The sequence below is a fragment of the Cryptomeria japonica genome, chromosome 1 (genome assembly GCF_030272615.1).
Source record: "Cryptomeria japonica chromosome 1, Sugi_1.0, whole genome shotgun sequence".
Classification (NCBI taxonomy): Eukaryota; Viridiplantae; Streptophyta; class Pinopsida; order Cupressales; family Cupressaceae; genus Cryptomeria; species Cryptomeria japonica.
Window position 1 is genome coordinate 100,956,016 of NC_081405.1, and position 16,487 is coordinate 100,972,502.

General features: G+C 36.5%; 1 protein-coding gene across 2 annotated transcripts in view; it reads right to left on the reverse strand.

The window, feature by feature from the left end:
* LOC131041883 (magnesium transporter MRS2-A, chloroplastic) overlaps nucleotides 1-16,487 on the reverse strand; it is a 411,268-nt gene that overhangs the window by 379,187 nt on the left and 15,594 nt on the right. For both annotated transcript variants that reach the window (XM_057975112.2, XM_057975111.2), the window contains exon 2: nucleotides 4,920-4,992. In XM_057975112.2, the coding sequence (XP_057831095.1) occupies nucleotides 4,920-4,992 (73 nt within the window). The remainder of the gene's footprint in view (nucleotides 1-4,919; nucleotides 4,993-16,487) is intronic.

The following is a 16,487-nucleotide window of genomic DNA, read 5'->3' on the forward strand; positions in this document are numbered from 1 at the left end:
AAGTGCTCAAAATTCCTACTACTATGCCAAGGCTTGAGTTCCAAGATAGAGTGCCAAGTTCCAAATCCCAAATGCCAAGCATCTAATAGATGTTCCTAAAATAAAGTTTCCTTGATGTCCTTAAAAGCCTTAGTTTGTCTTCCACAATTTATGTATGCAAATCAAGATTCCTAAGAGGAGTATGTCAACCAAACACCATCAAAGTGAGATAGCTATAAGAGATGACAAATCCTTCAACAACATGAAGCCGAGTGATGGAATTTCATGATGTATTCTTCAGGAGGAATATGTGAAATAGATATGATTTTTGATCAAGTGCAAAGTGAATTGAGGTGTTGATATTGATGTTTCTCATAATATTGCGTATTGTTTAATCATGACCCTTGCTTTATACAACAATCTTTGAAATACTAACCCTAGAAACCCTTAAGTACCTTAAGGGTAATAAGAGCTACTTGTCCTTGGAGGTCAATGCCACTAAGAAGGAGCCAAAAGATGAAGGATCCAGAGCAAAGCTTGAAGATATGATCAAAGTGAAAAGCAGTTTGCAGAAGAGTTACATGGAGGAGGATCATTTGAAGAAGCTAATGATTTGAAGACTTTAGGTTGTTGTTTCCAAATGTGCTACATGGTTTCCAAGAAGAAATGGGAAACACAAGATCAAAATTTTGAAGATAAGGCCCTTTCTAAAGAAGATCAAAAGTAACATGCTCAGAGAAATGGCTCTATGAGGTGTTCTAATGAAGCATCCTATAAAATCTGGAAATATCAGCAGACTTGTGCCAATAAAGAATGTGCTACAGAGCTGGAGAGAATGTATGAAGATTGAGGACCACTATCACAGTGCAGAAATCCAGAGAATTGTCATTTCTAGAAATCTAGAAACTAGTTACTAATTACCAGAAGAATGTTAAAAAAACGCTACAAAGAACTTACAAAAACAAAAAAAGACAGCTAGACGTGAAATGAAAATGATTTATTGTAAAAAGGGAATTGATTTATTATTAAACTAATAACTTTTTGGCTAAATTTAATGTAATACAATAAAAGCCAAAAGTTAGTTATTTATCCAACTGGCTATTTCGTCCTTTTGTGGCAAAAAGCTACTTTTTGTCTTTTTCTATCACTGAACATGTAAACTTTCGTCCTGTAGTGGGGGCAATTAAAGTGGTTAAAAATGGTTAAAATCATTTAATAAAAGTTAGGATTTCTAGAAGGTAGATCTAGGCCATTGAATGGATTTAATCCTGGCCATTGATTCAAAATATACTATCTATAAAAGACCAGTGCCTCTCTCATTGTAAAGTTAGTAGTTCGATAGCAATAATCAATAGAGTAGAATAGGCTATTGACATATTGTCGTACTAACATTTGAGGCAAATGAATAAAGCATTGAAGTGTGGTGTTTTACCAATTATCTTCTCTTGTTTTCATGGTTCCTTTCATCAATTTAAATAAAGTTCAATGATTTTAATGGTGAAATGCAAGGATATTTGATGGATTTCAAGTTCATACCATTTGTAATTTACTGATTGTAAGTTACAGTGCATGGTTAGTTTGAACCTGACAATGACCTTAGTTCAATTGTGAATGTTTATTTGAGTTGCACTGGTATTGGGTACTTGAATATATGTTTACGATCTGAAAATCTTTTGTTTCCTTTGAAGATTGCACTATTTATGTGGCGTTGTGGGTTATTTGGTAAGCAGATATCATATGAAATACATCTATCTATAGCATCAGCCATTACTGTCATAGTAAATAGGTTTAGTTTAGATCCTATGAACCCTAACTTTTGACTTTTATTTCAATCAATTTGAGAAGAAAGCATCACTCAAATTGCCATATCAGATGTTAACCAACTTGTCAAATGCATAAGTCCCTTTGTGATTATCATCAAATCACATCATTCACTAAGTTTATCCAAGTACAATCTAGACCTGACATTCAGAACCTTGAAGTCATCTCATTTGATCATCCCAAATAGCATATGAGATTTCCTTATTCAAGAGAGGATAAGATATACTTAATATATTTTATTCTATGTTGACTGAAGTGCAAACTTCCTCATCAATAGATCATTTATCACCCATAAAAAAGTTCAAGTTAGATTTCAGTTTTTGGTTCAGTTTTTGATTGGTTTTCTATTAGTTTTTGGCAAGCCTGCTCCTTGAGGAATTTTCAAGATAACTTCAACCAAGTAAGGGTTCAATCTTGAGGAAGGCACTAAAGTGTTCCCATGGTTTGAATTTTGTGGAAAAGAAAGCAAAAATGGCTAAGTTATAGCTGATTGGCAGTTTTGCCTTCCTTAAGAATTGGTCGGAGATTCAATTGGTTCTAAGAACCCCTGGAACCACCAAGAAGGTCCTCATGGAATTGCCAACAAGCTCATTCTTGGGTTTTATGGCTAAATAAAATGTCCATCATGTTAGAAAGCCTAAAGGATGTCTCTGTCTAAGATTTGGCGGAAATTGCACAAGTTTGGGCAAAGTTAGGATGAGCCAAAGGTTAGGACAAGACCAAGAACAAACAAGTAGAATTTCCAAGAACACCTGGAACCTGCGAGAGAGTTCCAAGTTCCTTGGAACTTCCGATCATCAACATGAATGACTTCATTCTTTCTTCCAAAGATTTTTGGGTTAGAGTTATTTATGGTTCTTGGCACAATAGAACTTTTTGATAAGTTCTTGATCCCTCAGAAAGCTCTAAATATGGAAGACAATCATTTTCAAAGGTTGTTCCACTTCATGAAGAAATCGTTGATGCCAAAGGGTTGTTGGAGTTCTTGTAGAGTAGGGAATCGCCGACAAAGAAAGAGTGTAGTTGTTCCTAAGGAAGCGTAGAGTCCCAACAAAAGTCCAAAGGAGCTTGCTTAGAAATTGGAACAAAAAGTAGTTCCCAAAACACAATAAAGGATCAACAAGTTCCTAAAGAAGCCTATAGCTCCAATCAACAAGGAAAAGAGAACAGGTTCTTGTTGGCATCCGAAACCCTAACCAATAAAGGCGACTACTTGGGTTCCCAATAAACCCCAACACCCTAATAAGCATGAATATGTGTCAAGTTCTCAAGAAATGCCTTACCCCCAACAATTGTGAAGGCATGGGTTCTTTAAGATTCTTGAAACCCCGATAGCAAGCTTATCTATCGAGTTATCAGCTAGCATAATAACCCAATGACTTGAAGGAAAAGATGTTTGGATGCTTAACAATCCCCCAAACCCCAATGACTAAAGGGAATGTTGATGTGGGTTTTCAATGATCCCCAATATCTGACCAAGCGAAGGAGTGATAACACAAAAGTGTTGAATGTCAACGATGAAAGATGAAATGATCAGACAATCAATCAAGTGACACCACATAGCACATGGGCATTGGACCAAACTGCAAATGCTGGTTGAACTTCCTACGAAGGAGTATAAATATGGAAGAGTTGTCAACTTGAGAGATCTTTTGGCCGATCAAGGTCTTCTACCCAACGAGGATTGGAGTTTTGAAGCAAGGAGAGGCAAGAAAACAAAGGGAAAATATTGAAGGGATACAACCACCATGATCAAAGAAGCCACCATGTACAACATTAATAGGAAAACACCAAAGAATGGGAGATATTGCTGATGGAAAATATTGATGGAGGAAGATGGAATGTAGCAAATTTCAGATAATCATTGTAAATGATATTTGAATGAATGAAAGAAAGTACGTTGTGTTTTTTAGATTTGTTTTATGTATGAATTGTTGGTTGTGTGACTAGGCTACCTGGTAAGGGGCCCTGGTCACGACTACACTAGATGCAATCATACTATATTCTTCCTCTCAAACTAAGTCTTTGTCCTTGTTGCCATTGGCTTCCAAAGAGTTCATTCCACCACACGAAAATTTGAGGAATCCTCCCATGATTCACAGTTTGGGAGGAAAACCAACTCTAGTACCATTGTAATATCTTGGGCTCAATAATTAAGGAAATATTCTTATTTACCTTGTGCAATTATTTAATATTTTGAGCCATTAAGACAGGTTTACATTTTTAACCACCTACTTGCAACTATAACAACCCGAGCCAAAATAATAGGGCAAAATATTTTATCACCTTCAGGCTTCAGAAAATGTTTCTTTGATTTAAATACCTAGCCCAAAATTGTAAAAACTCCAAATTTCTTTTACATTCACACGCTGACCTTGATACCCAAATTCACAATTGAACCCGCAAATGGAAGGTAACTTCAAATTTCTGTATTTCATTCAGATTTGGTAAAATCCAGTGTTCATTACAAATTCCATAGTCACATTAACAATCCAAAGCTATTCATGATTTGACATTAATAGTGATATCAAAATTTACAAATTAGGCTCCAAAAAAATAAGAAATAGACTGCTGGAGAAAGAGGCAATCAGTGAAATGTACAACAATGACGTGTGTAGGGTCTCACCATTTCCCTACTCAACAAAATATAAAAAATGCATCTTAATCATTGAATTGATATTTAAGAAGGATACAAAACCTTGTTGAAAACAATCCTCTTGATTCATCATCACTCTTCCTTGTTTTGGGATTATTTCCATAATTATAAGAGCTATATTGCTTTGTAATTTTGAGAAGGGCAACTTCACATGGTCAGGGAAAGGCACATGATACTCTAATCCATAAAAACTCTCCTGGAAGAGGCTCCTCAAGCCGGTTGAGGACCCATCACAAAGCAGACCTCAGACTAGACCTTTCATGTTTTAATTTCTTAACATAAAAAATTCCTTACTCGTTTTCCACAGTCAAATAGGTATTCATTCCATGTACATGTTTTGATAGAACAATTCAAGATACCTAATTAGACAAAGGAATGAATTGAAATATATATTACAATATAATAAAACAGCATTTATCTGGCAAATTAACAACTACAAATGTTTAAAATTATAACCACATACTACTTGACTTCAGCAACTGTCGTCTGCTAACATTTTTCTTCGAGGCTACCCCACTAGGCTTAACTTCAATGACCTGTCAACATGTTAGCATAAAATATGTTTCAGTGCAGGGTATCTTCAGGGTAAACACTATTAGGGAGAAACTAAGACTAGAGGTGCTATACAAAGAGCGGTACAGAATATATAATTTTAATATATCAGCTATAAATTGAATATGATGCAATATATGATGTACTTAATTAGAGAAGATATAAAACAACTGCAATCTTAAAAAATTTCTAAAAAATTTGAGGCAAGCTACAGAAACAGTGTTTATCCTATTCAAAAAAAGTGGAAACAGACAAATGGAAGAAAAAAATAAATAAAAAGAACATATAATACAGGAGTAATCATCCAGGTTAAATATATTCTCTCAGTGGTTTTGTTAATGTATCAGTTACAGAATATGTTAAATCTACCAGAGACCTACTTTTCTAGTCCTTAAGGTTTGTTCTATCTTCTTGTTTGGAAGCATGTACTATCTTATATAGCTGATTTTTTTGGTTACGTATTGGTAAAAATCGCTAGATATCTATTTGTGGCACACTTACCTTACATGGATCCAGAGATCAAGGAGCATGAAGTTCAAACATTGGCTTCCATCTCCTAAACATGTTCACTCCAGTGCCACTTTCCACGTTTTTATGGCTTGTTTACATAGGGTGAGCACTACCACTTAGTTCCAAATTAAGCATTTATGGTATAAATTAAAAAACAGGTCTTTAATAGCATCAAACTTTGAATATTATCGTATGTTTTGACTCCTCTTGAAAATTTATGCAATTTCAAAAAAATGACACCTCATTTCAAGTTCATATGCAAAAGTTCAGGCTTTTGAAAGGACTTTCCTAGGTGGCTAATATAATTTTGCCAACAACAAATTTTGCAAGGGTTATTACAAATCCACTGGAGAGAAAACATTTTTTCCAATTTTCTGAAAGAGCCTATTTCATTACACATCAGTTTGGCCTCTTGCAATGTTCTAGTTTTTACGTCTCTTCATTTTTGGTAGGTTTCTCTTGGCATTTTCAACTTCCTAAACCATTATAATAATATTTATAGTCGATTGCATTCTAAATTGAACATCATGGTAAACATTGTAATGATCTGACCCAATTTCTAAACCAATTTTCCACAAATTCTACCAATGTTTAATCAATAAAAATTTGGCAAACAGTTTGAATGCAATCTCTGGTGAGGAGTTTTTGACTGTAATGATTTCTGATCTTAATGGTTTGGAAAGCATTTGCAATACTTAATCATTCCTATCATTCATAAAGCTTAATAACTTACATCAAGTAATGGACATTCAATACATGCAACCGTATAACTGAAATAACAATAGAAACTTAACAGTTTACTGTTTACAATGACTGAAACATATAATAAAATGGTTTTCTGACCTTAACAGCATATATAGATGTAGTTGGCATAAAACGCCTATTGTTATGTTTGATAATATTGGTTATCCGGCAATGTATTAATTATTCGTATTAAGTGGGTTGTCACTCTCAGGTAGTTATGTGTCCGTTGGTTGACTGTAATATCCCTTGGCTAATCTGACCCTGTTTTTGCTTATTTGAACACCAAGGAATATTGTCAAACATTTGGCATACAATGTTTGAAGCCGCTGTAGTGAGTTCTTTCTTTGTCTTCTTTGGGTTTGTAGGCTGCAAATGAAGTTATGGAAAGCTTCTAACAATGCAAAGTTGTTATAGAAATGATATACTAGCTGTTTTAGACCTTTCCACACATATGTAATGACTGAAATTAACTAGTACAGCTAGTTGACATTAAGACAAACACTTGTCATGCATCCCAAAGTACACCTACAGCCATTAGGCATTTAATCAAACAATTGGCATGAAAGCTAAATGGCTGATCAATGTTGAATGTGGAATATGCAAATTATATCTCCATTAAACATATGCAACCTCCAAATATTTCATGATATAATCATAATAGAAAATGATGCAATGAAGTAATGATTTTCTAATACAGTGACCATAGATAGAAAACCTGGTATTTCAATGGCTGCCTTGATATATTGGTTTGATTCTCCTCATATGCAAATCCCTTGTCACATATATATAGTTGTTCAACCTCTCTAAATCCCCTTCTATAGAACTCCAACTACTGTAGCGCACTGTTCATGTGCACTGTTCATGGCACTATAGCGCACTATTCACGGCACTGTTCATGCGCACTGTTCATGGCACTGTAGCGCACTGTTCACGGCACTGTTCATGCGCACTGTTCACGCGCACTGTTCATGCGCACTGTAGCAGCAAGAACAAACTTGCAAACTCCATGTGCCAAAGAAGGATGATTCACAACCAACTATAAATGTTCTTCAACAATAAACTTCAAACCCTTGTAGAAAACTTCACCAATTTGCACAAATGAAAGAACTGAAGTATTCTTTCCCACAACTACAATAATTCAGGTGTTATTTCACACCTTCAAAATTGCTATCAATAGGAAGTTTTCGTTTCCTATGATCAAAGAAGAAAATTGCGAAAGCCCTAGGCTCCACAATAAAAATCAATCAAAATACTATTCATCAACTGGATCCCGAGAATGAACTCCTGCCTTTCCTTTTATTCTTTCCTTGAGAGAGCTCAAACACCTTCCTGGCCAATGTGGGATAAAAGATTTATTCCCACATTAAATTATTCACTTAACGCACTTTATTATATTAAAGTGACTTTATTATTATAAAGTTACTTTAGAATTTTATAATAATATTAAAATATTAAATAAATCACTTAAGTCACTTAAACTTTAATATCTCTTGATGTACTCGTCTGATTGCTAAACCGTCTGAGCCAGGAGTCGACTCTCCCTGTTTCTCCATGTGATTGGATGCCTGTCTAAAAATAGAAACCCTGAATAGTGACTTACTATAAATAGTAAGTATGTGGAACTGAGTCTAGAAATAGCTACAAAGGCCCAATCAAGGTCGACACTGCCAATAAGCTCTGCTCAGGTGTCTTTCTATTAATAGGAACCCTGACTCTCCCAAAATAGTAACTTACTATAAATAGTAAGTGTGCCAATCTGAGTCAAAAAACCTGTGCAAAGGCCAAAACCTGAATCCAGCTGAAGAGTAATGTCTCTAAACACCAAGTAACTGCCACACGAGGCCCTCTATCAATAATTATTAGCCTACGAGGGTCAAATGATAGGCTAATTCTTACAAACTCTGATGCTCGCAAAATGGGGACATTACATTGACGATTGTGTTCCTTTTGGCAACCGTTGGGTCCTTTAAATATGTTGTGTACCGCTAAGGAAGGTAGTATGATAGAGTCAGATTAATTGTAATCCTTGGTTGACCATCTCTGGTCTTCTTCTCTATAATAATTTCATGTGCAAATAAAGAAATATTTTACTCGTGTCTAGTATGCATTGTCATCTGTAATATTACTTCCCTCTTTAATTACCAAATATAGCAGTAAACGTTTGGCACCATTGCCTTAAAATAAATTGGGTCAACCTTGCGTGACTCATGCCCTTAGATCCCAATAAAAGCAAGAAGAGGCCACAGGGTGGTCAAGACCAAGTGATCAAGCAATCTTTAAGGATTGTAGAACAAAGAGAAGGAAGAAGAAGATTACAAGAAACATTTGAGGAAAATCCAGTCAGACAATCAAATAACCCATCCGTACAACCAACATCAAAGGAGTATGAAGAGGAAAATCTTGAACTCACAAACGCATTCCGCTAACTATCAACCAAGAATTGGAGAATTTCAACCACCAACCCACGGATGAAGGGAGCACAGGAATGAGTTAGAGCTTGCAAGTACTCGAAGTGTTGGGGATGTTGGAAGTGGACGTGTAGAGGACGTGCACATGGTCGAGAGTGTTGGGAAATCACCAAAACGTATCAATCGGAATAGTCCACCTAGGTTTGGCCCACAAGGGAGTAAGCAGGCGAGAAAGATGGTGACTTTTTTGACAAGTCCGAATGTGTATCGACAAAAAACAGTCAAAGTTCACGAGGAATGGGTCTGAGAATCCTACACGACACTGCAAGACATGCATGACAATATGGCTAGCAAGTGATCACACTGACAAAGACTATTGGTTGAGGTCATTTCCAGCCACATTACGGGAATTGCCATTGACTGGTATATAGATTTGACAAATACACACAAGGAGTCATGGGGCAGACTGAGGAAGGCATTCAAGGAGGAATTCAAATTGCGAAGGAATGACAACAAGATTGTGGCAGAAATCTACAATACCAAGCAGGGTAAAAATAAGAATGTAAAAGCTTACAATCGTAGGCTCAAGGAGTTGCTAAGTAAGATGGAGAACTAGCCAACCAACGGGTTGAAGAAGAGGTGGTTCATTGAGGGATAGACCCCTCCCTGTGCAAGAAGATGAAAATAGTGCCTCCATCCTTGTACGTCGATGCTTACAATCAGGTGATGGACATCAAGAGTGAAAACAAAACATCCTCCCAAGGGAAGAGGAAGACCAACAATGATGAAAGCCTCAAAGGTAGTAACGATGAAGAATTCAAAACGTTTCAGGCATTTCAATGGGATATGTTGAGAATGATGAAAGAATTGAAGGCCGAGAAAGGAACCAATAAAAAAGTAATGAACTATGGTGTACTAAGTGCAAAATTAAGGGACACACAAAAGGTTATGTCCTAAAAAGATGTTTTGTGAGATTTGTCAGGTGATGGGTCATTCAATAAAGGAGTGTCCATATAATTTGAAGACTAGAAGTATGCAAGTACTCTTCATACAAGGAGAGTCTAGCCCATCAAAACCACAGAATGTATTGCCAAGCGGTTATGGAAATTAATGAGGGCAAAATCAAATACAGCACAACTCCAAAGGACGTCCTATCATACAATGCAAATAATGTAGTGAATGGGGACATTTTGTGAGAGACTGCCAAAATAAGGACAACGTACAATTATTGTGCAAATAGTGTGGCCGGGTGAAAATGAAGACACTAATTGCCCAAAGCAAAAAGGTATTAATATGCTAGATGTGGAGGAACAAGACGAAGCAGTTCTAGCAATCATGAGAGGACAAATGAAGAAGGCGGTGTACTTGGACCCATGTATAGAGAAGCAATGGCTTCAAGAAGCCCGAGCAGAAGTAGAACAAGTGCTAGCAAAGGAACGAATAAACTCCAACAAAACCGCAAGTACATCATTGCGATCATAGTCAAAGAAGAACATAGTTTAGTAGGTGTTACAAACAACCATAACCATCAAGGTGATAGACCTTCTTCAAACTATGTCGCAATTAGGAATGGCAATTACCAACAGGGTCGATGAAAGATCCCCAACCCAATTCTAACCAAATCTGATCCAAACCAACTATTTGTTTTGCTGATAAAGTCTTTGGCCAGCATATGTTAAGTGGGGGTTTGACTAATTTCTTTGTTTTGTTTGGGTTTTTGAAAAATTTTGAACAATGTTTTGAATGCTAAGTGAAAGAAATAGCTGATACAATATAGAATAATGCATAACACATTAAGAAGGCAATTAAGATAACTTTCTTTCACTTAAAAGGACTGATGTACATACCTTTTACTGAGCATAAAAGTCTGACACAAATTTCCAACAGATAGAATATAAGAAATCAGCTCTAGTATTAGCTACACCCCAAATACACCCTAGGGTTTGATACCCTTATGTCCAAAATGGAGCGGCTGGTTGAGAATAGGCAGGAAAAGAGTGGTGATGACCTCTAGAAGGTCTGCCCTGCAATTAATTGATAGAAACCTGCCCTCAAACTGATAAATCTGCACTAAAATCCCCAATGAAGGCTGTCAAATGCACACTGAAGCTAAATACTAATTTAATCTATCACCAGGAGAGATAGGTTTTCATCCAAATCTCCAAATTCTTCCAGAAGTTTGCGTTCCTGGAAGCTCCAAGTTGCTGAAACTGCAATGACCCCCGATTAATAAAAATACCAAGGACACATTGATCATTATCAATTAAAAATAATAAATCATTAAGCATGAATTGTTATATTAATAAATGATAAATCATTAATCATAGATTATTAGGTAATAATAAGTAATAAAGAGTAATTATTATTACAAATCGTGTAAATACTAAATCATTAATATTTGTAAGTAAACTAAATGATAAATAATAATGATTATTATAAATCAAATAATAAATCATGCTTATTTTAATAAGAGTAACTAGTAACCAATAATAAATAGGGAAAAAATCATTAAAATATAAAATTAAGTTAAAAAAATAAAAGAGGTAGCATATACATTAACAAATACATCGAATTATTAAATAAAGTTAGATTAAACATAACAAACATGGCAAAATAATCCCCAAACCACGCCATTCCAAAAGTCCCGTCCAAAGAACATGGCCGTAGAGGACATATTTATCGCCAGGCCAAACACGCGAGGAAGAAAGGGAGAAAAGGAGACGGTGCGAAGGAAGGATACCGCAGAAAGAGACCACGCCCATATACGCCCAAACGCATATAACCTGTAGCTCCCGCGTACAGGCACATAGATAGGAGGAACGAAGCCGCGTTGGAAACGGAATCGCCGATGGAGAGGAACGCGCACTAGCACCTCCAGGATTCACCACCAGCAAGGCATCGGTAAGTAGATTACCCTAAACTGTGGTTAATACTGCGAATTGAAACTACATAGTCGATAAGTAAACAGAGATACCCTTTTAATTAATGTATATATCAAAGGTGCATTTGAGTTGTGATGTTTCTTATCCATAGCTTGTATTGCTTCAACACTTGCTTTATAAAGTCTCTCTTGTTCAGTATGTGGCTCTGGGTTCACAACCTTCTCTACTCGGGCTCACATAGTAGCCAATACTTCATTATGTATCCTATTCTGCTTGTTTTCAAACTACATGACATCTTACCTTCACTTGCTATGTTCATGACCCGATTGTATGATTTTTCATATGATGAGGAGAGAGGAACCATCTACATTTTCTTCCGAAGTGATTGCATCAACCCTTAAATAAACCATTGAGATATTCCAGGATAGAAGCATATTTAAGTCCTTGACAATATCTAAGATAATTGTTCCTTTTTAAAGGAGCCATAGAGACCAGAGGGCATAAGTGAATGCCAAGATTCCAAGGGGGATCCAAAGAGAGATTCATGGAGAATCTCTTAGAGACATTATATATTTTGTAGAGGCTAACCATATGCATATGTAGAGATAGAGAAGCCTGAGCAGGGGTAGGATCTCTGCCAAGCTTGAGAACATTAATGATTTTTACTCATTAATAGAGATCCCGAATAGAGACCTTAGGGGGACGAAATCCTGGGTTGCTCCTTGTTTGCCCTCTCGGGTGAATAACTTAAGACATAAAGGACATAACGCAGAATAATGCTGTAAAAATCAGACAAGGTGTATCAGATGTTCTATTCATAATAAGTGTGTTTTACAAGTTACATTCCGGAGTATAAAAGGGTACCGAGGGGGTGCGAGTGCCAACCGTCGCACCGCAACTTCCACCCCTCGGTTGCCAACTAACCAAAACAATTACACGTAATTAACTAATGTTATTCCCGTGCACAATAATGCCGCCAACACTCCTAACTGAGAAATATTTCTCAATAGAGGGTTGGGTCAATCCAGGTAAGGTCCAACTAAGTATTGCATCCTTTTTTGTAGATAACAACAAATTAGTTAATATTATTTGTTAAATATGTAGGAGAACGTATGGCATTCTTTTATAATTGCACAAATAAATATACATGTTACTTATCTTTCATATTGTTTGTATACTAACGTTGGTTTGCAGGTCTTAAAATTCGAATAGACAACCTCCACCCAAGGGACATTACAGAAACCCTCAAGCTTGCTGCTGATCTGAAAATTAGAAGCATAAGAACGAATCCAAATAATAGACAAAATGCCTTTTTATCTATTTTGGGGTTACTAATTTGGCCTAAAAATCATAAAATAACATTGAAGGTCTAATTCCTCATTGTGAACTTGACCCCCTTTTAAAAACAACTTAAGTTACTAGGATGGGGGGAACTTTTCACTATTCCTCTTATGTTTCTCTGTTACTATTCACTTTTAACTATTCCCTTAAGGCCAACTTTAAGATTTCAATTTTAATCATGGATTCAACCCCAAAACTCAATCTAAAAGGCCCATAAAGCTCCCTGTTGAGCTCCACAACCCCCGGTTGGGTCCCCAAACCACACTGCTGACCTACGGGACCCTAAGAGTAGGCCAACCTCCACTAAAGTCTGAGATGCCTAAGGAAGGGACATTACAGTCCTCCCTTCCCGGGATTGCTTGCCCTCAAGCAAACACCAAACAACCCGCTACTCCACTCTGATTAAAATGTTCAAGCACCACAAACCATGAAGCAACATATTGGAATCCGTGTGGAATAATGTGCCAAGCAAATCAATACCTGGATCCTATATCATAATGAAGAATTTATTGTTGGAGATGAAGTAGGGGAATGTCAAATGATCACCATGAAGTAACCATACAAGCATGTAGAATATCAAAACAATGTGAAAGCAAACCCCCACATGCCAATGAACCAACATAAATGGCCACCCAACTTCGCTGTTATAACTATGATCAGCAATATATGTGATATCAAACATGTCAACAAACCAATGCCAATCAACGAAAATCACTCCACACTCCATCTCTATCCCAAAGGTATACCTCCAAACACTCCCGTATTGTTGGGAAACTGATGTAGACAATGAGAAGTCTAGATATGCCATATGATTCCAACTAGGACAGCCACTAGTCCATAAGGAATCGAAGAATATGAAGTCACCAATCAACAAAGATATTGCTGCCATATCAAGTGAAATAGGTGACAAACTCAAAAATGAAGTATGGATGCCAACACTACTCAACACAGACAACTCTTGAGTGGCTGGCCCACTAAGAGAGTCATCAACCAAATCATTATCACCATCATGAGAATGATCGACTATTTCAAATGGAAACTTTGGATTAAGCAACTCATGTTTCTCATCATCAAAAGAATGGTTAATATCACAAACATGTTGAAGGTGAAGCTTGGCTTGTTGAGCCACAATCTTAGCTTTCTTTGCCTTTTCTAACCATCCTTCATTCAATTTTTGGGACTACTCTATAAGCTGCTCGAAAGTGTCTGAAATCAGTCTTATGATGAGATGCATCATATAAATTATCATGACCAATGCATGCATCTTGTGTTCCAGCACTTAGGGACTCTTCTTCGCAAGTTTTTCCAAATGTAAGGGTAGCAATCTCATAAGAATGAGGAAGAAGAACATCACTGTCCAAAATCAGACCTTTGGGATCCTCTTCTATGCTTGCATTGTAGTCATCAACCAAGAAACTGTAACTTGAGCTCTCCAAGAACATTGGAACACTTCCTACACACCTGAGAACCTAAGGAAGACCCCAAAAACTAGCTAATGCTCACACAACAAGGTGGCATAAAAATGGGGACATTACAATCCTCACCACAAATTTCCTCCCACAAAGTATTGTCTAAATTAGGCTAAGGCATGCACTATGGTGAGCATCTCTTTGTCATAGTGGAATAGTGTCTCTCAAACTCCCTAAGTTTCCTACTCTTATAAGTTATGGGATGCTTGTCTACATAAGACTGGTTTATGTTGTTATTACAAGCCTAGGTGACTTAGCCTATTGCATTTTCCATACTCGAGTAGATTTATGTGAGTACACTCATCATTTGTTGAGATTTCATCCTCGAGCACGTTTCTCTAGGGTATATCAATTTTCTTTTTTGCTGATTGTTTTCTCTATTTCTTGCAATTTCTTGTTCCATTTTGTTGGATTAGTTGTCATTGATGTCAAGGTCATGTCACGAAGGGTTTTATTGTCTAAGCGTAGTATCATTGATGTATGGATGAGATTGTTGGAAGTTGTCATTGATGTCAAAAGGTATGGATGACAATGTCATCATTGATTTCAAAAGGTATGGATGAGATTGTTGGCAAGGTTTGCGATCATTGATGTCAAAAGGACATGAACAAGATAGTTTATCATTGATGTCACATTTTCATTGATGTCAAAAAAGAATTAATGTCACGGAGATTTAATGGGTGGCATGTGATGGCTGTCAAATGTGGCATTGCATAGTTGTGGAGCTTATCAATGTTATTGGTAAAACCAATTGCAATTGGACTTGTCATTTGGAGCAATACAATCTTTTGGATGTTGTAGAATAAATGTGAATGTTGTTGAAGATCATTTGATCTACTTTCTATCCAAGTATAAATGTCTACCCTGCAAGTCGATGATTAAGGATCTGATGTGGTCAGGCTTGTTGTAAGAGAAGAGCCATTAAGATTTAAGAAGGATGAAGTCTATGTTGTGCTCAAAGATCTTTCCCCTCCATGGTACAATGCCTAAAGATTTTTAGTTCAGAATGCACTGTGATGTCCCCTTCCTAAGGATCAGCATGATTCGTGTGGTTAGCCTATTAACCTTGGTTCCCATAGGCTAATTCAATGGTTAGGGAACCCATCCGGAGATTGGATGTCCTTGCAGGGAGTTTGTTGGAGCACTCAGATGTGTTTTATCCATACTATTTTTAGTAAGTCACAGGACCATACTATTTTTATTAAGTCATAGGAGGATTGCTGACATGGTCAAGTGACAAACTTTCTATTTTTGGAAGGTCAGTTGGATGCCAGAATTGATATTCAATTACAGTTATATTAGTCCAAGAGCGTTAATATTAAAATAACATTATTATTAAAGTTAAATATAAAGTTTAACTTTAATGTTATTTTAATAAATTAAAAGGCACTTTATGGTGGACGCCTAAGTGAGGAAGATAGATTGACTTTGTCATATTTCACTTAAATAATAAAGTTGGGTGCCCAATTTAGAGAAATATGTTAAATAAATAATAAAGTGAAATATTAAAAGATTGAAGCTAAAGTATATTTTCATTTTGGCGGGATTTTTTGGGAAGAAGAAATGAATAGAACTTGAGTGCTCATTTCTATTCATTCATGTGCAAATACATTTGAAGAGTTTGGCTTTGGAGCTGAGCAAAGATTTGAACCAGCAACTTGTGGAGACGAAAACCTTCACAGGATTGGGTAGGAAAGATTTCTCTAGGGTATTATTATTTGGTAATCTCATTTAAGGGTTACAACTATTCTTAACAATTTCAGTTTGGGGCTGATTAGGATCAAAAATTTGATGAAGATCCAATGTAGATTGAAGGAGCGAACTTGCTTGCAGAGTTGACGAGTCTTTTGGGTATTAATTTGGCTGGCCGTACCTTTCTAGAGCAGGCCATACCATTTTCCTTGCAGCTGTACCTTCCTAACTGTGACATGGGAGTGTTGAGAGTTAAGCACTCCCTTTTGTGTGCATAGGAAATTGTGGAGATAGGCATTTGATTGCTGCAATCCATTGGAGAGGTGTATGGGCTTGGAAGAAAGTGTTTTCAGATTGATATCAGCCTGGCTTTCATTTTTTATTGCTGCCATAACAGAAAAATGAGTATTGTTTATCATATCAACAAAAGGGG